This window comes from Entelurus aequoreus, linkage group LG05 (assembly GCF_033978785.1).
Source record: "Entelurus aequoreus isolate RoL-2023_Sb linkage group LG05, RoL_Eaeq_v1.1, whole genome shotgun sequence".
Classification (NCBI taxonomy): Eukaryota; Metazoa; Chordata; class Actinopteri; order Syngnathiformes; family Syngnathidae; genus Entelurus; species Entelurus aequoreus.
The window spans coordinates 47,609,206-47,633,784 of record NC_084735.1 but is presented as its reverse complement, the minus strand read 5'-3'; the positions used below and the strand labels follow the sequence as shown (position 1 = coordinate 47,633,784).

General features: G+C 43.9%; 2 protein-coding genes across 10 annotated transcripts in view; one reads left to right on the top strand and one right to left on the bottom strand.

Moving 5' to 3' along the window:
* The window catches only part of ntm (neurotrimin), a 527,618-nt gene that overhangs the window by 226,695 nt on the left and 276,344 nt on the right, over positions 1-24,579 (bottom strand). The window lies entirely within an intron of this gene.
* Positions 6,848-9,716, top strand: LOC133650710 (uncharacterized protein K02A2.6-like). Of its 2 annotated transcripts, XM_062048285.1 has the most exons (2): positions 6,848-9,127; positions 9,166-9,370. In XM_062048285.1, the coding sequence occupies exons 1-2, from the start codon at positions 6,894-6,896 to the stop codon at positions 9,218-9,220; spliced, it is 2,289 nt and encodes a 762-aa protein (XP_061904269.1). In that variant the 5' UTR covers positions 6,848-6,893; the 3' UTR covers positions 9,221-9,370. The 2 variants fall into 2 exon arrangements, with proteins under 2 accessions (XP_061904269.1, XP_061904268.1); XM_062048284.1 differs by having other exon boundaries at positions 6,848-9,716.

Genomic DNA, 24,579 nt, shown 5'->3' with positions numbered 1-24,579 from the left:
GGATTTGTTTCCAGTGTTTGCGGTCTATAATGACAATTTTTTTCAATGCAAATGTGAAGTGAATTACAGCATATTTATATACTGCTTTTTCTCTAGAGACTCAACGGGCTTTACATTGTAAAACCCATTATCTAAATTTAAAACCAGTGTGGGTGGCACTGGGAGCATGGTGAGTGAAGTGTCTTGCGCAAGATGCAACGGCCGTGACTAGGATGTTGAAAGCTGGATTCAAACCAGGAACCCTGAAGTTTCTGGCAGGCATCTGACCCACGCCACTCTGTGTGAGGGAGCAATTGCAATACAGTCAGTGCACATGTGAATGTGTACAAGGATTTGTGTCAACCATCTTTAGCCCAATTCCCTCAACCCACACCCTTTAATGTAACTGTTGAAGAGGCATTATTTCATGCATGCATGGGTCAAATATACTGGATTGCAAACACCAAATGTTGGCAGCTCTCTCGACCAGGTGTGCAGGGGTGCCTAAATTTGGCCCACGGAGATGTTTGGTTTGGCCTGCCAAAGGCTGGCTTCCCAAATTTAATACATATTCATACTGCCCTTTTTCAAGCTTACTAGGGGTGTCCCGATCCGATATTGATAACGAATATATCACCTTAAAAAAAAAAAACATGCATGGGATTATCGATTTACAGCATTAACTCCATGGGGTTTACTTGTGCCAAGTTGACAGCCAGTTAACATGTAAATGTCCTCCAATAAGAAAAGCATACAAGGTTGGTATTTTTCTTTATTTTTGATTAGTCATTTACAATAGGTAGCCGAAAATGCTGTATGGCTAGCAGTACACAAGCTAGCAGCTACACAACAGCTAAGCCCACAATAGCACAAATGCTAGACATACGTAAAAAGTGTCATTAATTGAACAATATTGTCTAAAACACTACATTTGTGACAATTTCAATAAACAAGTAGCAACTAATTATAGTTGCATACGACAGATAAAAAAGTTTATTAGGCAGAAGCATATCAAAAAGTATCTAGTAACAAAAAGTTACCATTCAACTTTCAGCACCATGAGCTTTACTTAATTAATATTGTGGCCAGAGTTACAACTACACTTCAATTTAAAGACAGCTTACGTCCATTCTAGATTATTAACAATAAACCCAATAGTGTTTTTCATACCTACTATTGTTCTCTGTTTGACTAATTTTCACTTGAACAAGCCTTTTCGAACAATACGCACTACAAAATAACAAAAAAGTATTTGCTATAATTCAAGCTAATATCGCATCGGCTCAATATCGGTATCGGCCAATACTTAAGACTCCAATATCGGTAATGTATTGAAAATGAAAAAGTTGTATCGGACACCCCTGAAGCTGACACAATCATTGATGGCATGTCTGCAAGGCTAACCATTTATCATTTATCATTGTTATTTGTAACAATTAAAGAAACTTTATAATTCATATTTAGGCTATTTTTGTTTCATTATTAAAATCGGTGTGTTTGGCCAGCGGCCCATTGGAACATTTTCACTTTGGCCCAAGGAGGCCAAAAGTTTGGGCACCCCTGCTCGAGACTTCAAGTCTTGCTACTAATTCTCTACTTCATTGAATATATGTTTCTTCCTCTGCCACCCACCGCTTGGCTTTGTGTTGAGTTGGCGGCCTGGTTGCACTCTCCCAAGGATGGTGATTCGTACGCTTGTCATTTTGTGCTGGATAGGAAGTTATATAACAATTTTGAGGTTTTTCTTTCCTCCTCCTATATCCATGCGGGAGGATGAGTGCTAGATGAGACATTTATGGTGGCAACCAGGTAGTAAAGCAAGGCTTGTTTTTTTTGTCATTATAGGAAGGTCATTACAGTCATTCGACATATTGTTTTTCCTAATTATTTTGCATAAGATATTGAGAAAGAAGAGGGTAACATTTTGGGCTCTCGCAGTTTGTGGGGAACTTGCTTTCGTCGTCAGAGGAGCGAGATGGCGAGGTGTCACAGCCAAGAGTGGTGGAACATAGGGTTACACGATATAGACAATATAAATCATATAAATTGGGCCAACAATAGAGCTTTTAATATATCATTATATTGTGATATTGCATGTTGATGACACATAATAGCGGAGTCCCTCCTGTGTGCCGCATAAAGTTAAAGTTAAAGTACCACTGATAGTCACACACACACTAGGTGTGGTAAATTACCCTCTGCATTTGACCCACCCTCTTGTTCCACCCCCTGGGAGGTGAGGGGAGCAGTGAGCAGCAGCGGTGGCCGTGCTCGTGAATCATTTTGGTGATTCAATCCCCAATTTTTGATTGATTGATTGATTTTGATTGATTGATTGATTGATTGAAACTTTTATTAGTAGATTGCACAGTTCAGTACATATTCCGTACAATTGACCACTAAACGGTAACACCCGAATAAGTTTTTCAACTTGTTTAAGTCGGGGTCCACGTAATCAATTCATGGTAAATTCCAACCCTTGATGCTGAGTGCCAAGCAGGGAGGTAATGGGTCCCATTTTTATAGTCTTTGGTATGACTCGGACGGGGTTTGAACTCACGACCTACCGATCTCAGGGCGGACACTCTAACCATTACACCACCAACCTGTGTTTTTGTCTGATTACATTTGTTATTACAAATGTAATCATTCGATAATCTTCAAAAATGTAAGTATCAGCATTGGTATGAGTGTTTATTACATTTTAACAGAAGTGTAGATACAACCATGTTACAACAGAAAGTAATCAGATATTAACAGTAAATTAACAGATGTATTAATAATTGCTTTGACAAAATAATACAACCAGGAATTACGTAATAATCAATAAATAAATCAAAGTTTATTTATATATGTTTTATATATATGTTATAATATGTTACTATAATATGTTACTACATATGTCAGCAGCCAAATTAGGAGCCTTCGTAACCTGTTTTAAAAAGGTTATAATATCATTTACAGCATATGCCATATAATATATCGCAATGTATATATCGTTTTCGCTAGAGGCTGCAATATACAGTATATCGCGAGATGGGCCATATCACCCAACCCCAGTGGGACAATGACGTGAGTTCTAAAACAACGTTTTTTTCGCCACTGTTTCTACCTCATTCATTCACTATTTTTGTGACAGTCTATTTTGGCGTAGAATTGTGACGCTTGTCACATTTCGATAGCATATAGTTTGGGGGAACGCAACCATACAGTGTTGCCAACTTGGCAACTTTCTTGCTAAATCTGGTGACTTTCCAACTTCTTTTAAGGACCATTTTTCTCAATAGCAACTAGCGACAAATCTAGTGATTTTTTGGGGTGTTTTCGAGACATTAAAGCATATATAATCTGTGTTAGTGAGCAGAGCATTTCTTCTTTGTCAAGATAATCCATCCCAACTCATAGGTGTGCCATATCAAGATGCCGAATAAACAGCATGATTATTGCACATGTGTGCCTTAGGCTGCCCACTATAAAAAGTCACTCTGAAATGTGCAGTTTTGCTTTATTTGGGTGTCTGGGGAGGTGTCAGAAAAGCAGTTATAATCTGGTGTAACCACACAGCCTCACACAGTGCAACACATCTCCTTCGCATAGAGTTGATCAGGTTGTTGTTTGTGGCCTGTGGAATGTTGGTCCACTCTTCTTCAATGGCTGTGCCAAGTTGCTTGTTATTGGCAGGAACAGTAACACGCTGTCATATACGGCAATCCATAGCATCCCAAACATGCTCAATAGGTGACATGTCCTGTGGGTTTTCTCGCCATGCAAGACCTGAGATGGTTTCAGCTTCCAGGAATTGTGTACAGATCCTTGCAACATGGGGCCGTGCATTGTCATACTGCAAGATAAGGTGATGTTCTTGGGTGAATGGCACAACAATGGGCCTTAGGATCTCGTCACAGTATCTCTGAGCATTCAAAATGCCATGAATAAAATGCAGTTGCGTTCGTTGTTCATACCATGGGGGTGGGGTTATGGTATGGGCATCAATCAATCAGTCAATCAATCAAAGTTTACTTATATAGCCCTAAATCACAAATGTCTCAAAGGGCTGCACAAGCCACAATGACATCCTCGGCTCAGATCCCACATCAGGGCAAGAAAAAAATCAACCCAATGGGATGACAATGCGAAACCTTGGAGGGGACCACAGATGTGGGGACCCCGCCCCACGGGTGACCAGTGCAATGGACGTCGAGTGGATCTAGCATAATATTGTGAGAGTCTAGTCCATAGTGGATCTAATATAATAGTGTTAGATGGGCATGTGTCCTGGGCTGGTGTGGTTTCACGTGGTGTGAGGTGGTGATGCTGGTTGGATGTACTGCCAAATTCTCTGAAACGCCTTTAGAGACGGCTTATTGTAGAGAAATGAACATTCAATTCATGGGCAACAGCTCTGGTGGACATTCCTGCAGTCAGCATGCCAACTGCACGCTCCCTCAAAACTTGCGACATCTGTGGCATTGTGCTGTGTGATTTCATAGTGGCCTTTTATTGTGGGCAGCCTAAAGCCCACCTGTGCAATAATCATGCTATTTAATCAGCATCTTGATGTGCCACACCGGTGAAGTGGGATGGATTGTCTTGGCAAAGAAGAAATGGTCACTAACACAGATTTAGACAGATTTGCGAACAATATTTGAGAGGAATAGGTCTTTTGTATATATAGTAAAAGTTTTAGATCAAAAAAAGCTAGTCCCAAACTAAACCCCAGTTGGGGGGGGTTGAGACCAGAAAATTGCAGTTGTAATTATATTTAGCATTTGTTTACTCACTTTTTTATCTCTTCCACAACGTTATTCCTCTATCCTACAGTGTCTATTAAAATAAATTATGCAAATGAGGCACTGTGATTTCTAGCGACTTTTGGGGCAGCCAATCGCTACTCTTCTGACTGAAGAGTTGGCAACACTACAGCCCGATTAACCAGAATGCAGTGGCATCGGTCACATATTGGATACATGAGCATATACGAAAGAGGCTTGGGTCGGATTTGATAAGTTTGAAAATGGACTGTTCACACTAACATGAAAAAATGACCTGCAGTGTGAACATAGTCTCAGTATTCAAACATTTGTAGTATCATCTCTGTGATGTTATGTTCCAGGTAATATAAGAACTACACTACCCAGCATGCAACGGTAGTTATGAGCATGCGCGGTAGCCAGAGATGTGGTGGTGTATGTGGCCATGCCGGGAGCTAGAATGTTGTGATGAGCACGCTTTATGAGTAAACGTTTAGAACTCAGCCAACACGCCTCGTCTGGATTATTTACAAAAAGACAGACAACACATGGTGTCAGAAGTGGCCGTGAGCAGCGTCGGACGGAATGTTTGCCACGAGGGAGCCACGAAAGACGAGCGGAAGGAAGATGTCTCCGGTCGCGTGAGTGAAAACGTGCGAAGGACGCCACATTCCTGAGGAGTTTGCTGCGTGTGTGAAGACTTTAAGAGTGGCGGTAAAGTGACACAGAGGACAAGGGACAGATTGAACGAATAGAAGAGGATCTTGTGCCCGAGTTGGAGGAAAGCCAACAACACAAAGAGCTGTGGAGTCCCGGTAACTACCCCAAAGTACAGCCATGGAAAAGCTAAGTCCACCTAGCCCAATGCTACTAAATGCTAATCTTGCTGATAACTGGAAGCGTTTTAAGCAAAGATTTAATATATATTTAGCAGCAAGCGGAGCAGGAGCTGATAATGAAAAGCTGAAAGCTCACATTCTTTTGCATGTTATTGGAGAAGATGCTTTGGACATATATAATAGCTTTCAGCTGGATGAAGCTAATTTGACTCTGGAACAGCTAATGACAAAGTTTGAAGAATACTTTGTGCCTCGTCAAAACGTGACATTTGAGAGGTATAAGTTTTTCACACATGACCAAAAGCAAGGAGTACCTTTTGATCAGTACATGGCAGAGCTTCACACGCTAAGCAAAACATGTGAATTTGACACTCTGAGAGACTCATTAGTGAGAGATAGAATTGTTTGTGGTACAATGGATAATGCACTGAGAGAAAGACTGCTTCGAGAAACTGGGCTTACGTTAGATAAGTGTGTCAGTATGTGTAGAGCAGCTGAGACCACCAGAGCTCAAGCAAAAGAGCTACGGAGAGGTGAAACAACAGTGCATGCCATACATAAAGAACAATGGAAAAATAAAATGTGTACCAAACAAAAGGATCAAAAAGACAAATCCATGGAATTTAAATGTGGTAAATGTGGAGGCAGCCACAAGCCGAAATATTGTCCTGCATATGGAAAAACATGTAACAACTGTGGAAGGAGCAATCACTATGCAAAGTGTTGCAAAGCAGCTTCAAGAAAGAAAGTTCACACAGTTGAAGAAGATGATGATAAGGAGGAATTTATTGTCAATGTGGTGCAAGCATGCACAATTGAAAAAGAAGAATGGATTGTTCCAATTAAGGTGAATCAGACAACAATACCATTCAAGTTAGATACAGGTGCTCACGTAAACCTGCTATCTTTGGAAGATTACAAAACACTGACTGTAAAGAGCAAAATCCATCCAGTAAAAACCAAAGTAAGTGGATACACTGGAGAACGAGTTCCTGTTAAAGGCGGATGTATTGCAACTTTTAAACACAAGGGTCGACAAATGAGAGCACAGCTACTGATCGTGGATATGAGTGTACAACCAATCCTGGGACTCAGTGCATGCACCAAGCTCAATCTTGTCAAAAGAGTGTTTGTGGTGACATCTCAAGAAACTACAAATGCTCAGGACACACTCATGGAAGAGTATAAGGACTGCTTTCAAGGACTTGGATGTCTACCTGGACTACATAAAATATGTGTAGATAAAAATGTGTTTCCTGTTGTGCGCCCATGCAGGAAAGTCCCATTTGCTCTGCGTGAAAAACTGAAAGATGAACTAGCGCGAATGGAAAAGTTGGGAGTCATTAAAAGAATAGATGAGCCAACTGAATGGGTCAGCTCGCTGGTTGTTGTGCAAAAGAAAACAGGTGCCCTAAGAATATGCTTGGATCCAAGAGACCTAAATAAAGCAATCAGAAGAGAGCATTTCAAGTTACCAACCAGGGAAGAGATCATGGCACAATTTGCTGGAGCAAAACGGTTCAGCAAATTAGATGCTTCATCAGGTTTCTGGCAGATGAAGCTTGGCGAGGAGAGTTCAAGACTGTGCACATTTAACACCCCGGAGGGCAGGTACAGGTTTCTTCGTCTACCATACGGCATCTTGTCAGCGCCTGAAGTATATCATAAGACCATTCACATGATTTTTGAGCACATACCCGGAGTTGAGACAATGATGGATGATATCATAGTGTGGGGCTCAACCCGAAAAGAACACGACGAAAGACTGAGACAAGTGCTAGACAAGACAAGGGAGGTGAACCTGAAACTTAACAAAGAAAAATGTGAGTTTGGAGTGAAGTCACTTACCTTTGTGGGAGATGTTGTGAGTGAAGAGGGCGTGAAGCCAGACCCGAGAAAAACTTCAGCAATCAACAACATGGAAAGGCCAACCAACAAAGATGAGGTCAGACGTTTCCTGGGGATGGTCACCTATCTTGCCAAGTTTGTCCCACAACTGTCAACACAGTCAGCACCTCTCAGGAGTCTTCTTGAACAAAAGAATGAATGGATATGGTCCCACGAGCAAGAACAATGTTTTCTGAAACTGAAAGAGACTCTTACACAGGAGCCCGTGTTAAAGTTTTATGACCCCGAGAAGAGCACCAGGATCTCGGCAGATGCATCGCAGTACGGCCTGGGAGCAGTGCTACTGCAGCAACATGAAGAGCAGTGGCTACCTGTCGCCTATGCTTCCAGAGCACTGACAAGTGCAGAGACCAGGTATGCTCAAATTGAAAAAGAACTGTTAGCAAGTTTGTATGCATGTGAGCGTTTCCATCAATATGTATATGGACAGATGTTTCAAGTGGAAACCGATCATAAACCGTTGGTGTCTATCATGAACAAACCGTTGAATGATTGTCCAGTACGAATACAGCGCATGCTAATTCGACTGCAAAAATATGACGTGCACATGATATATACACAAGGAAAATATATGTACACAGCCGACACATTGTCTAGAGCAGTGGACAAGAGAGAACTTGCAGACAGTGATAATAGCACAGAGATACAGGCATATGTAGATATGGTAGTGACATCTTTGCCGGTGACTGCAGACAGAACAGAACAAATACGGAAAGAGACTATTGCTGATGAAACTATGAAAGAACTCAAGAGCACAGTACAGAATGGATGGCCTGACAACAAAAAGGATTGCCCCTTGAAAATACAAGACTACTGGAATTGTAGAGCTGAGCTTACAGTGGTGGATGACATAGTGCTAAAAGGGAGCAAATTTGTTATTCCGTACTCACTGCGCAAACAGATGCTCGAAAAGATACACGAAGGCCACCTCGGTGAAGTCAAGTGTAAAAGGAGGGCTAGAGAAGTAATGTTCTGGCCAAGGATCAATCAGGATATTAGCCAAACAACAGCGTCATGTGGAGTTTGCCGAACTTACAGGCCAAAACAACAAGCGGAGCCACTGATGACTCATCCAGTGCCCCACAGACCTTACTACAAAGTAGGAACGGATCTATTTGACTTTGATGGAAGGAGCTACGTGGTAGTCACAGACTACTTTTCAAACTATCCGGAAATTGGAGCGTTGCAGTCAACAACGAGCAAAGCAGTTGTCAGTTATTTAAAGACTGTTTTTGCCAGACATGGTGTTCCATGCGAACTGTTTTCCGACAATGGTCCCCAGTTTTCTAGCTGTGAGTTTGCTGCCTTTGCCAAGGAATGGGGGTTTCAACACTCCACATCAAGTCCAACTTATCCAAAGTCCAACGGCTTGGCAGAATGCTCTGTAAAAACAGTAAAAAACCTGTTAAAAAAATCACAGGACAAAGATGACTTTCAGAAAAGCTTACTGATCTACCGTAGTGCACCTCTACAAAATGGACTGTCACCCGCCCAAATGCTGATGGGTAGGCGCATTCGCTCCAACCTACCAGTCAACGAGGATTTGCTGACACCCAAAGGCGCACACAAAATCAGACACACTAAGGAAGTACAAAAAGCGAAGCAAAAACAGCTGCATGATAGAACGGCAAAACACCTGCCTATGCTGAGGCCAGGAGACGTCGTGCGTCTCAGAGACATTTCTACAGGCACCTGGAGACAAAAAGGACAGGTGGAAGAGGAAGTTGCTCCACGTTCGTATAGGATCCAGATGGAAAATGGACCGACTCTGAGAAGGAACCGCACGGATCTTCAACTACAGCTGACTGAAGGCAACATTGCAGCTCAGGAGAAGGCTCAACAGGACTCAGCTGGACCTGCAGAACTTGCTGACACGGAGCCTGACCTTGCTGACCAAGGACTGACAGCAGCGTCCGCGTCACCTGCTGTTGAGAGACTGTCTAACTCTAGACCGAAGAGACATGTTCAGCCACCAAAGAGGCTGATTGAGACTTGTTAAGGATTCTGAGGTCTTGAGAGTTTAAAAAAAAAAAAAAAAAAAGTGTTGACATAACTGTTTATGTGTCTTTGTTGAAAGAGATGTCTATAAAGAGAAAATTATATGATTGCAAATGTGGTTACAATGCTAAACAAAAAAAAATAACACTTTGTTGAGTTAAACACTATTTCTTTATAGGGGGGAAGATGTGATGTTATGTTCCAGGTAATATAAGAACTACACTACCCAGCATGCAACGGTAGTTATGAGCATGCGCGGTAGCCAGAGATGTGGTGGTGTATGTGGCCATGCCGGGAGCTAGAATGTTGTGATGAGCACGCTTTATGAGTAAACGTTTAGAACTCAGCCAACACGCCTCGTCTGGATTATTTACAAAAAGACAGACAACACAATCTCAATGTGATGCAGAATCTCCCTTTTAAGCGATCAACATTAATAAAGCTACTCTTTAAAACCACCTTGTCAAAGGAAGTACCAAGTTATCCTAATCATAATTATGCAGTGAGCATAATATGGCATGTGCTAAATACCTCATTTTTATTTTTCATACAAATTATGAGGAAGTGAAAAGATTGTAAACTGCAAAAACAAGGCAAGTATTTACTATTCTAACATTTCTACACTGGCATTTAAGAGGCAGTTAAAAATACCATGCCCCATACATAAAATGTATATAAAAGTAAATCTAATACAGAAAGGTACTTAACCACAAATACACAAGTGATGCCAAACAGAAGACTTCCCAACCAATACTAGTGTCTAAATTCTTGTTTCATGGATGCTCATGCAGAAAATCAGCCAGATTTTGTTTTAGCAATCAATCATCGTCTAAAAGATGGTGAGATGGATCCATTTGTTTCAAGGGTGTAATTTTGAAAGAAATGTCTACGGCACAATATAAATGGCTTGCTTATTGTCTGTGTTAGGATCCGCTGCTCGGATCAGTTTGTTTACTTTTTAGTGTCACGTGTGTTTTCAGCACCTTGTGTTTGTTTCTGTTGCCATGACGGCAGATTGTGCTCAGCTGCCTCTGGTTAGTGTTCGAGACGCTCACCTGTTGTCCGGGCACTAATCAGAGGGCTATTTAGTCTTTGCCCTGGCCTCACTCGGCCTGGCTTGCTAGTTTGTTTTCACACAACAGATGACGCCGTTTGTTTCCTGTTCTTTAGCTGCTAGTTTTCACGCTAGGCTATTTTTGCTTGCTAGCTCCCACGCTAGCCCTTTTGTTTTTGCCTTTTGTGCAATGTGCACATCTTTGTTTTTTCTTGCTATGTTTAGTTCTTAAATAAATAATTTTCCTACCTGCAAGCTGTGTCCGAAGCATCCCTGGGAGAACGATCGCGCACCACGATGTGCCCCGGTCGCCACAGTAGCAAGCCAGCAAGAAGAAGTTCTTCCGCAACGGACTCAGAGGAGCTGGACGAAGGTACGTGGGAGGTGTTGCGAGCGATGGAAGCCGAGACGCTTCGCTATTCGACGGAGGAGAGGTCGAATCTCATGTGGGGAGCTGGAGGCTCTCTTATCCCCATTGACTCCCTCTGGTCGGAAGACATCGCCGCTACACCGCAGTACCGGGCGTGCCGGCAAAGACGAAAGCCGGCCAGAAGGTCTTTCCCTCGCTGTCAGGACGCGCCGCTCCCGCAAGCTCCTCCCCCGGACCGAAGCAAGCTACATTCAGCCCAATCTTCCCCTCATCTGATGTTTGGCAACCCAATCGACCACTTCGCCAAACATTTCTCCGACTGGGCTGTCAATCACCTGGACAGCGACAACAATGACGTCATTCCGTGGACGCCCCCTAATGACGCGCTCTCTGAAGACGCACCCCCGTCCACTTCTGATGACGTCATAATTCAAGATTATTTTTTTCCATCTTCTGCTCCTTTTTGTCAGCCGCTTCCTAAGGACTTTAATTCTAAAATAAAACATTATCAGGACATTTTTTTACAAACCCGCTCACCAGGTTTGTCAATGTCCTCCAGGACTCAATCTCCACCCCCAGTGACTATTGCTCCTGCCCAATCTCAAGTGGGGGATGAGAATAGACATTTTGGACATTTTAAAGGGGAGGAGTATACCCCCCTCCTGACCTCCCTCCACCCACCCTTGAAGACGGTTCCAATCCGCAAGGAGCGCGTCTGGTATCCGCTTCTTGAGGGGGGGGGCTAGTGCTGGGAGCGGTGCTAGTGGGGTGGCACAACTACGCTCAGCCAAGCCGCAACCTCCTGCCCGGCCACCGCCACCAGTTTTTCGGCGTGCTAAGCCGCAACCTCCTGCCCGGCCACCGCCACCAGTTTTTCGGCCTGCTAAGCCGCAACCGCCAGCTAGGCCACCTGCACCTAGGCTAGCGCCGAGTCTATGGCTAGCACCAGCTCCACCACAGGTTCCTGTACCTGCACCTCGGCTGGTTCCCACACCAGTACCTGCACCTCGGCTGGTTCACACACCAGTACCTGCACCTCGGCTGGTTCACACACCAGTACCTGCACCTCGGCTGGTTCACACACCAGCACCTGCACCTCGGCTGGTTCACACACCAGCACCTGCACCTCGGCTGGTTCTCGCACCAGCACCTGCACCTCGGCTGGTTCTCGCACCAGCACCTGCACCACGGCTGGTTCTCGCACCAGCACCTGCACCACGACTGGTTCTCGCACCAGCACCTGCACCAAGTCTGGTTCACGCACCAGCACCGGCTGCCACGACAGTGACTCCTGCTGCCACGACAGCGACTCCTGCTGCCACGACAGCGACTCCTGCTGCCATGACAGCGACTCCGGCTGCCACGACAGCGACTCCGGCCGCCACGACAGCGACGTCGACTCCTCCTGCCGCCACGACAGCGACTCCGGCCGCCACGACAGCGACATCGACTCCTCCTGCCTCCACGGCGACGTCGACTCCTCCTGCCTCCACGGCGACGTCTGCTGTCTCCTCGTCTTCGGTGGGCCTTCCCAGGGCACCGCCACCTTCCTCATCGTCGTCTCAACGACCTCGAGTGGTCCGGCTCCGTATGCAGCTCTCGAGGTCAGTGAATGGACGCCAGTGGCGCAAACTGCAGCGACATCCAAGACGTTGTCGGAGAACTCTCCGGTTGATGAACTTCTGGCGCCACTCACGCCCACCTTTCCGTGGTCGCCCGCCTCGCCAGCGGCAGCGGCGTTCCATTCGCCGCCGCCACCTGACCCTTCCCCGGTGGATTCGGGGACACGTGGCCTGGCGACCCACCACCAAGTCCTCCCTCCGCCCGCCCTTGACTCGTGAACTATTTCTTGTTTTTTGGGTTCTAGTTGTTTTTTGTTTTCAAGGGACATCTGGAATCTGTCCTTTTAGGGGGGGGTACTGTTAGGATCCGCTGCTCGGATCAGTTTGTTTACTTTTTAGTGTCACGTGTGTTTTCAGCACCTTGTGTTTGTTTCTGTTGCCATGACGGCAGATTGTGCTCAGCTGCCTCTGGTTAGTGTTCGAGACGCTCACCTGTTGTCCGGGCACTAATCAGAGGGCTATTTAGTCTTTGCCCTGGCCTCACTCGGCCTAGCTTGCTAGTTTGTTTTCACACAACAGATGACGACGTTTGTTTCCTGTTCTTTAGCTGCTAGTTTTCAAGCTAGGCTATTTTTGCTTGCTAGCTCCCACGCTAGCCCTTTTGTTTTTGCCTTTTGTGCAATGTGCACGTCTTTGTTTTTTCTTGCTATGTTTAGTTCTTAAATAAATAATTTTCCTACCTGCAAGCTGTGTCCGAAGCCGTCTGCATCCCTGGGAGAACGATCGCGCACCACGATGCGCCCCGGTCGCCACAGTCTGAGTGGTTCATCAAAGTGAAACAAACCTGAGTCCAGTGAATGGTGAATTTGTATTTTCAATAATCAGTTATTGTGTGTTTAGTTACCCTGATAAAATGGAAATTTGATCATCTGTTGTACAAAACCCAAAACCAGTGAAGTCGGGACGTTAATCGTAAATAAAAACAGAATACAATGATTTGCAAATCCTTTTCGACCTGTATTCAATTGAATAGACTGCAAAGACAAGATACTTAACGTTTGAAATGGTAAACTTTGTTATTTTTTGCAAAGATCAGCTCATTTGGAATTTGATGTCTGCAACATGTTTAAAAAAAGCTGGCACAAGTGGCAAAAAAGACTGAACAAATTGAGGAATGCTCATCAAACACTTATTTGGAACATCCCACAGGTGAACAGGCTAATTGGGAACAGGTGGGTGCCATGATTGGGTATAAAAGCAGCTTCCATGAAATGCTCAGTCATTCACAAACAAGGATGGGGCGAGGGTCACCACTTTGTCAACAAATGCGTGAGCAAATTGTCCAACCGTTTAAGAACAACATTTCTCAACGAGCTATCTATGGACCGTAATATCATCAAAAGGTTGGAGAAATCACTGCACATGAGCGGCAATGCCCGTGACCTTCGATCCCTCAGGGGGTACTGCATAAAAAACCGACATCAGTGTATAAAGGATATCACCACATGGGCTCAGGAACACTTCAGAAAACCAGTAACTACAGTTTGTCGCTACATTTGTAAGTGCAACCTAAAACTCTACTATGCAAAGCGAAAGCCATTTATCAACAACACCCAGAAACGCCGCCGGCTTCGCTGGGCCCGAGCGCATCTAAGATGGACTGATGCAAAGTGGAAAAGTGTGCTGTAGTCTGACGAGTCCACATTTCAAATAGTTTTTTAGAAACTGTGGACGTTGTGTCCTCTGGACCAAAGAGGAAAGGAACCACCCGGACTGTTATAGGCGCAAAGTTGAAAAGCCAGCATCTGTGATGGTATGGGGGTGTATTAGTGCTCAAGGCATGGGTGACTTACGCATCTTTGAAGGCACCATTAATGTAGGTACATACAGCTTTTGGAGCAACATATGTTGCCATCCAAGCAACGTCTTTTTCATGGACGCCCCTGCTTATTTCAGCAAGGCAATGCCAAGCCACATTCTGCAGGTGTTACAACAGCGTGGCTTCGTAGTAAAAGAGTGCGGGTACTAGACTGGCCTGCCTGTAGTCCAGACCTGTCTCCCATTGAAAATGTGTGGCGTATTATGAAGTGTAAACCCCGGACTGTTGAACAACTTAAGCTGTACATCAAGCAAGAATGGAAAATAATTCCACCTGAAAAGCTTCAAAAATTGGTATTCTCAGTTCCCAAACGTTAACTGAGTGTTGTTAAAAGGAAAGGCCATGTAACACAGTGGTAAACATGCCGCTGTGCCAGCTTTTTTGCAACATATTGCTGCCATTAAATTCTAAGTTAATGATTATCCATCCATCCATTTTCTATCGCTTGTCCCTTTTGGAGTCGCGGGGGTGCTGGAGCCTATCTCAGCTGCATTTGGGCTGAAGGCGGGGTATTTGCAAAAAAAAAAAAAAATGTTTTTCAGTTTGAACATTAAATATCTTGTCTTTGCAGTCTATTCAATTGAATATAAGTTGAAAAGGATTTGCAAGTCATTGTATTCTGTTTTTATTTACGATTTACACAACGTGCCAACTTCACTCGTTTTGGATTTTGTACATAATAACAACTGTACCATCCTGAATTTATTTTAATTAGCATGATGACAGCTTCTTTTCTACAACTTATGATCCTATGTGTGGTTGAGACTTACCAAAGGAAAAAAAAAAGACTTCACGACTAGTTGATGGACTAATTAACATTGCCCAGTAAGAGAACAGTTGGACCTAGAACTTGAGTTCACTTTGCTGTATGAAGACCAAGACAGACTCGTGTGATGTCCTGCCCACCAGTGAACGAGCTTATTGACCTTTGGCCTGCTCTCAAAATTGAGTCAGCAGTAATAAGGATCCATTTTCTACTTTCTGTGGAAAATGTTTTCTTGCGTTAAAGTGACCGTTCACTCAAAAATGCAAATTCAGCAGTTGCAGTATGCATACTAATTAACGCCTAATTAACTACCGCATTTGTTAATTGGGCAATAACAAATGTGGTAGTTGCTTGGGAAAATATTGACATCACAGTTACAGAGGAGCTCATAATTACAACAGTGGACCACATGATGCAAAGAATACAAATAACCTATATTTTGAACCCTCTTTTATATGTGACAACTTTATGTGAATCTACAGCAAACCATAACAAATCATTACTGTAAATCCGGACTACAGGATGCTACTTTTTTCCTACGCTTTGAACCTTGGGGCTTAGAAAACGGTGAGGCTTATTTTATTATTTTTTTGCTAACGGCCATAATGCACATTGTTTTCATAGAAAACAAGCAAAGACACTGGCGCCATCTTTTGGACGAGTTTGCTCACTGCAGGTGCTGCGGGGTGAATGTCGACAGTATTTTTCTTATGTTTAGTGCTTTAAAGCAATAGTACAAGTGCTGTTCGGTCTTCTAGTCCTCCATAGCGTTCCTACTTGTATGAATTCTTAATTCATCACTCCAAGCAACGTTTGTAAGTTTAACAATATAACTACAACTATTCAAACCTACTAAATTGTCCCGTGTGTGTGAGATGTCTGTAGGAGTGTTTTATGCATGTTTGTAGTGAAGTGAAGTGAATTACATTTATATAGCGCTTTTTCTCAAGTGACTCAAAGCGCTTTACATTGTGAAACCCAATATCTAAGTTACATTTAAACCAGTGTGGGTGGCACTGGGAGCAGGTGGGTAAAGTGTCTTGCCCAAGGACACAACGGCAGTGACTAGGGTGGCGGAAGCGGGGATCGAACCTGCAACCCTCAAGTTGCTGGCACGGCCGCTCTACCAACCGAGCTATACCGTCCCATGTACATGCTATCATAATGTAATCAAGCTAAAGTCATTAGTATTAGCTAATATACTAACATGTTTACCATTGCCTGCGTTAGTATTATTAAGTTACAATGGAATTATTTTTGTATTGTTTCAGTTTCACAAATTCCTCAGTAAATTCATCAAAACGTCACCGTGGAGTTATTGAGTCTGTTTAGCGGATCGGAGCTAATGACTTCTGTTTTGTTTGATCAGCTGTTTTACTGTTGTGTTACAGGCACCGTTTGGAAACAATGGTATGTCAATAAACATTTACAAAATCTTTCTGTGTAAATAACTCATTTCACAATGTATATATCAGCGGCTTATAGTCTGGTGCAACTAATATATGGAAAAATGTAATGTTCTAAAATGGTGCGTGTGCTGCTTACATACCACACTGCTCTATAGTCCAGAAAATGTGGTTCTAGCAAAGGATTACCTGTTACTACTGTTGAAGATGGAGAGTTTATTGAAATGATAGAAAGACTGATTAAATGCTGACTGCTTTAAATAAAATTAAGATATACAAACTGATGACCTCTGAGATGCTGAAAAAAATGCTGGAGACATATTTGACATTGACATGTGGACCAAAGCATCAAAACCTGCATCATCCCTGACCATAAGTTCATGTTATTTTTGTGTTAAACAAATGCTTTACAGCAGTAGTTGCCAACCACCGTACCGGTACGTGGATCGATTGGTACCGGGCCGCACAAGAAATTAAAAAAAATATATATATATATTTATTTATTTATTAAATCAACATAAAACACACAAGATACACTTTCAATTAGTGCACCAACCCAAAAAACCTCCCTCCCCACATTCACACTCATTCACACAAAAGGGTTGTTTCTTTCTGTTATTAATATTTCTGGTTCCTACATTATATATCAATATAGATCAATACAGTCTGCAGGGATATAGTCCGTAAGCACACATGATAGTATTTTTTAATGACAAAAAATAAAAATAAAAATAAATATATATATATATATATATATATATATATATATATATATATATATATATATATATATATATATATATATATATATATATATATATATATATATATATATATATTTTTTATTTTTTTTATTTTTTTATTTATTTATTTATTTTTTATTTTTTATTTTTTTTAATTCCCCCCCACATCGGTCCTTGGGACAAATTTTCAAGCGTTGACCGGTCCGCAGTTACAAAAAGGTTTGGGGACCACTGCTTTACAGGTCATCTAAAAAATGTGCTGTCAAGGAAACTTCAAAGATGTATACCTTATATTTTAGTTGACTAAATGTACTGTAATTTTAGTTGAATACAGTGTTGAGAAATTCAGTTGACAAAAACTATACTAGAACTAAACCAACAAAGATGACAATATTTTGACTAAATAAGGCTTTTTTTGTCAAAAGACTATGACTAAATGTAAATTTTAGAAACTGCTGTCAAAATAACAGTGGTTCCAACTAAAATATAAACAACTCACAAACATACAAGGGATGTCCCAATCAATAGGCTACCGATTCGTGAAAAAGTATGTGTTGCCTTTGCCAATTCATGCCAATCACAAACGCCGATTCCCTCTGTGTTAGGAACTCGCATGGCTGCCGTTTTTGTGACCCCAGGATGCAAGAACCAGGAGGACGATGAGCAGGTAAGATGATTTTAATTATCATCAACAGAGGAGAAAGCAGTCTTGCATGAAACAGTTCCGACATAAAGTGTGATCAAGACAAAGCATAAATAAGATACATGTTGATTGGCCGCAGGTGTGGACCAGCTGCCAATCAACAGCAGGTGTGTGAACAAACAGTGCTCAGCAGAACAAGCAGAAAGTGGAAACCAAAATAAGAGCACTGATAGGAAGTAAATACAAAAACAAGGAAAATAAACAGAAATGAAGTGACAGATCGTCACACTCTGACTGATATTGTATTTATTTTTAGTCCCCCGGCTGACAAGTGGCTAGCAGCTAATTATATGTCTCCATACACAATGAGTAGTCGCTTACCTACTCTTTTAACAGTGGATATGATAACTGAAAGTACTTTGTCAATACACTTTGATTTTAATGGAATTAATTAATGTTTGTTTTGTGATTATTTAATTTCTAGTCATGATTTTATAAATGTTATGCATCTATAAAGCAGTTTAAATGTTCCTTGCCAACTCATAAGTACTCCAATTAGGGCAAATACACCGCATTTCCATAAATCTTAAGTAAGATCATCACTGGAGGACAAGGCTAGTTACACACCGAGAGCAAGCCAGGAGCAGGCATGATTATAGCAACTGTTAAGATAGCTTGAACAACACTAAGTAGGAGTGTGGGAAAAAATGGATTCAAATTCGAAACGCGATTCTCACATTGTGCGATTCAGAATCGATTCTCATTTTTAAAAAATCGATTTTTTTGTTTTTTATTTATTTATTTATTTAATTTTTTTTTTTAAATTAATCAATCCAACAAAACAATACACAGCAATACCATAACAATGCAATCCAATTCCAAAACCAAACCCGACCCAGCAACACTCAGAACTGCTATAAACAGAGCAATTGAGAGGATCACAAACACGACACAGAACAAACCAAAAGTAGTGAAACAAAAATGAATATTATCAACAACAGTATCAATATTAGTTACAATTTCAACATAGCAGTGATTAAAAATCCCTCATTGACATTATCATTAGACATTTATAAAAATAAAAATAAAAAGAACAATAGTGTCACAGTGGCTTACACTTGCATTGCATCTCATAAGCTTGACAACACACTGTGTCCAATATTTTCACAAAGATAAAATAAGTCATTGTGGACGTCTGTTACTTCCCTTTCAGGGTTTGACGGACCAATGTGACCACAATACCTCGGAACGTGGGTTTCAACAGGAGAGTTTTTATTTATTTTTGTTCTCGTTGCCTTCAGCCCTTCTTCCTTTGCTTTTCAGCCGTCCGGTCCCTTTTGACCCGCTCCTTGTTGCTTTTCAGCACCTCTGTCTCTCTCCTGCTCCCACTATCTTCCCCTCTCATGGTCTCCGGCGCTGCTAATAAAGGAACAGGTGATTAGATAACTCGCTCCAGCTGAGATATCCACTCACCCGTCAGCTGCTTCATGGCCGGCCCCCGCGCACACCCCGCCCGCAGGGAACGCGTGGACCACGCCCCTCTCCACATGCCTCCACCGCCAGACTCAGGCCGGGCAGCCGCCCCCACCCGCCGCAGGTGTTCTTCCCAGCTGCCACTCTGGATGATGACATCATCCAGGTTGGCAGCCGCATATGCAGCGTGGGGGCGCAACACGCGGTCCATGAGACGCTGGAACGTGGCAGGCGCACCGAACAAGCCAAACGGAAGTGTCACGAATTGGTACAAACCTTCCGGAGTGGAAAAGGCCGTTTTTTCTCGGGACTCTGGTGACAAGGGAATCTGCCAGTAGCCCTTGGTCAAATCCAGTGTCGTAAAAAAACGAGCAGTGCCCAGCCGATCTAGGAGCTCGTCGACCCGAGGCATTGGGTACGCGTCAACACGTGATATTTCATTCACCCTGCGGTAATCCACACAGAAGCACACAGTCCCATCCTTCTTTCCAACCAGAACAATGGGACTGCACCACGCGCTGTGGGATTCTTCTATCACCCCTAACTTAAGCATGGTTTTTAATTCCTCCCGAACTACTTTGCGCTTGTGTTCGGGAAGCTGATATGGCCGAGACCGCACCGTAACCCCCGGGCTGGTCTCAATATGATGTTGGATGAGATCCGTGCGACCGGGCCGCGAGGAGAACACATCAGAGTAGCGCCGCTGTAACTCAGCCACCTCCGCTCTCTGCGCCAATGTGAGCTGGTCATCACAGGAAAGCCGAGGGGGAGGGCCAGAGCGCGGGACCTCCGGCCCCAACTCCCCCTCCGGCCCCAACTCCCCCTCCTCCCTCACTACCGTCACCATGGAAACAGGCTCCGCCTCTTTCCACGCCTTCAGCAGGTTCAGATGGTAAATCTGAGTGTCTCCGCGTCGGTCCGAGCGCCGAACCTCATAATCAACATCACCCACTTGCCGTGCGACCTCGAAGGGTCCCTGCCACTTTGCAAGTAATTTGGAGCTTGAGGTTGGAAGCAATACAAGCACTTTTTCTCCCGGTGCGAATTTGCGTAGTTGGGTCCCCCTGTTATACGTGCGCTGCTGACGCTCCTGGGCACGGAGCAAATTCTCACGTGACAAGTGCCCCACCTTGTGGAGTTTTGCTCGCATGTCCATGACGTACTGAATTTCATTTTTGCTGGAGCTTGGACCCTCCTCCCAGCTTTCTTTAATGACGTCCAGTACTCCGCGTGACCTCCGGCCGTACAATAACTCGAACGGTGCAAAACCAACTGAGGCCTGGGGTACCTCCCGCATCGCAAACATTAGGGGGTCCAACCATTTATCCCAATTCTGATTGTCCTCGTGCATAAATTTACGGATCATGGTTTTCAGCGTTTTATTTAATCTCTCCACCAGCCCATCTGTTTGCGGCTGGTACACGCTGGTGCGGATGGCCTTAATTCCCAATAACCCGTAAAGTTCCTTTATCGTGCGCGACATAAAGGACGTGCCCTGGTCAGTCAGAATCTCTTTCGGGATTCCAACTCGGGAGATGACCTGAAACAGCGCTTGCGCAACACTCTTGGCCGAGATAGAGCGCAAGGGCACTGATTCGGGATAGCGCGTTGCGTAATCCACCAGGACTAACACAAAGCGGTATCCCCGTGTGCTCGGGTGAAATGGTCCGATGAGGTCCATCCCAATTCTTTCGAACGGGACCTCCATGAGCGGTAATGGGCGCAAGGGCGCTTTTGGGGTGGCCGCTGGGTTCACCAGCTGGCAGTCCGGGCAGGCAGCGCACCAACGGCGCACGTCTGCCCTGAGGCCTGGCCAATAGAATCGGACCATGACCCGATTAAGTGTTTTATCATACCCTAAATGGCCAGACATGGGATTAAAATGCGCCGCCATTTCCCGGCGGCGTTTTGGCACCAACAACTGGGTGTGTTCCTCCCCGGTTTGAGTGTCACGGCCCACTCGGTATAATCTATCCCGAATAATTGAAAAATGGGGAAACACCCGCGCTCTCCCCGGGCGCACCAGCTGACCGTCAATATAATCCACCTGGTCCCAGGCCTCGCGCAAGGTTTCATCACGGGACTGTTCGAGGGGAAAATCCTCAGTAGGTTGCCACCGGGGGGCCGGGGGGGCCTCCCGCGAAGCCCCCACCGGTTCCCGCTCGGCAGTACCGGATGAAGCCGCGTCGCCACTGAGGACCGCGCGGACACTCCCCCCTCCTACCGTCCGTGAACGCGTCCCCACACACTGTGTCAATAGATGGTTAAATCCCGGCCAATTCGTTCCTAGAATTATGGGGTGCGTAAGGTGCGCGATTGCGGCAACCTTGACACTATGCTTTTGACCCTTATACCAAATTTCCACTGGCACAATCAGGTACTCGTGCACATCCCCATGAATACACCTGATTTTTCCCCGTGTTGCCTGCCTCAACACCCCGGGTCGAACCAGGTCCTGATGAATCATGGACTGTTTTCAGCCCGAATCCACCATCGCCCGGTATGTACTCCCTTGTACCCTTACCGGGACACAGTACGTCTCCCCCTGATCGGGGGAGGGTGCCGGGGGCCCGACAACCCGCATCACCTGCTGCCGATCCGATCCAAGATGACGTGGCGTAGGTTGGGGTACTGCATTCGGGCGGCTGCCGGGAGACTCAGCGCCGCCCGCTGTGCCTCCCCCACCAGGAGCGGCAGCAGCTTCATGCCCCATTCTTCCTCCGGCCACTTGCATGAGGTTGCAGTGGCCTCGAAAACGTCCAGGAATGCGTGGGGGTCCTCCGTCTCCCCCATGCGCTGCATGGACGCCGTCGCTCCCGTACCTGATGTGTTTGTTCTGTTCATCAAAGTCTGCAGCAGCTGGGTTTGCTGCTGGCTCGCCGCTGACACTTCAGCCAGCACTCGCCCGAGCGCCTCCAGGGGGCTTGTGGTGGACATTTTATTAGTCCGGTTAGTTGGGCGCCAGTTGTGGACGTCTGTTACTTCCCTTTCAGGGTTCGACGGACCAATGTGACCACAATACCTCGGAACGTGGGTTTCAACAGGAGAGTTTTTATTTATTTTTGTTCTCGTCGCCTTCAGCCCTTCTTCCTTTGCTTTTCAGCCGTCCGGTCCCTTCTGACCCGCTCCTTGTTGCTTTTCAGCACCTCTGTCTCTCTCCTGCTCCCACTATCTTCCCCTCTCATGGTCTCCGGCGCTGCTAATAAAGGAACAGGTGATTAGATAACTCGCTCCAGCTGAGATATCCACTCACCCGTCAGCTGCTTCCTGGCCGGCCCCCGCGCACACCCCGCCCGCAGAGGACGCGTGGACCACGCCCCTCTCCACAGTCATATTTTTGGTTCATTTAATAGTTAAAACAAATTAACATCACTGCAATCAGTTGATAAAACATTGTCCTTTACAATTATAAAAGCTTTTTACAAAAATCTCCTACTCTGCTTGCATGTCAGCAGACTGGGGTAGATCCTGCTGAAATCATATGTATTGAATGAATAGAGAATTGTTTTGAATCGGGAAAAAATCGTTTTTGAATCGAGAATCGTGTTGAATTGAAAAAAAATCGATTTTGAATCGAATCGTGACCCCAAGAATCGATATTGAATCGAATCGTGGGACACCCAAAGATTCACAGCCCTACTAAGAAGTATTTGTTTTTACTAACTTTCTTCACCACTTATTCACACTAGTGTCGCAGGTAAACTGGAGCCTATCCCAGCTGACTTTGGGTGAGATGCGGTGCACACCCAGGACTGGTCAGACAATCCTATTATAAGAGTCTAGGGCTGTGGTTCTTAACCTTGTTGGAGGTACTGAACCCCACCAGATTCATATGCGCATTCACCGAACCCTTCTTTAGTGAAACATTTAAAAACAATTTTTTTTCAAATTCAAGGCAAAGTTATGTTTTTTTACTGGTGCACAAAATGAACCGTGCATGAACATCACCTTGTTCAAAGAACAAAACCAACACAGTGCATGAACTCACAACAAATTACACACCTGCAAATCAGTGTGACTTCTGCTGTTGCCTTTGAGAGACCAGTTCAGATATGCGTGGCTTCACCTTGGCAAGTGCCACTCTCATGTCATTTTAAATGATAAAATAAAATAATGTATTTATTTTCACAGCAAAGTCTGTTCCTTTTCTTTGTTTTCCACCCATACATAGAATACTAGTACCAGCTCATGAAAAACAATATTTTTTGTTATTGTCATTGTAAGTGGGCCAAAACACTTATATTAGAAAATAATCTCATGGAAATGACAGCTGTCATTTGATTATAATAATAAAACATTTAATTTGTTATTTAGTCAGGTTTGGGACAGGTGTGCTCAATGTGTTCCACTGAATACTCAAGGAGTTTTTGCGTTTACTCACGCATATGGAAAATTAGAGGGAACATTGTTTGAGGGTATCCATAATACGCCAATAGGGAGAAGTTTTTATTTACACAATGAGTCGGGTGTGTCTTGACCTCCGCGGCGGAGGCTCCGCCGAACCCCTGAAGCTGACTCACCGAACCCCTAGGGTTCGATCGAACCCAGGTTAAGAACCACTGGTCTAGGGAAAAGATATTATAGCACCAACTTTTGGTGTGTCAGCATTGTTACAGTCAGTACACAGCACGTAAGAGGATGGCGGGTCGGTCCATAAATTGGTGGTGTAGTAGAGTGGTATCAATTATTTTCTGTTACACCCCTCCATGGAAGAAGAAAATATGTCGCGCCCCACACTCTCCACCGCAAATAGTATTATTTGTCTATAAAATTACACCTATGCATAACATTGTATCTTTATTAAGATTAAAAGGGAACTTCACTTTTTTGGGAATTTTGCCCATCGTTCACAATCATTATGAGAGACATGACAATGGATGTTATTACTTTTTTTTTTTTTGCATTCTAAATATTAAATAAATGTGATAAAAAGTTTGCTTACAATGGAGCATATGGCGGCTGTGCAATTCTGCCTATAAAGCCTTTAAAAAACATGTAAATACCTCCATTAGGGTTTTATATACTGTACATGATGTGAGTATATATGTAATTTAGTAACGGGTACATTTATAATAACATTTAATATTTACGTATTTTGATCGTTTTAAGCATTAAGCATTAATTTAAAAAACGCATCACAACGTTTGCTTTTTTTTTTCTTCATCACTGATTATTTCTCACTGCAGACTTCATTAGAGCCAACAAACA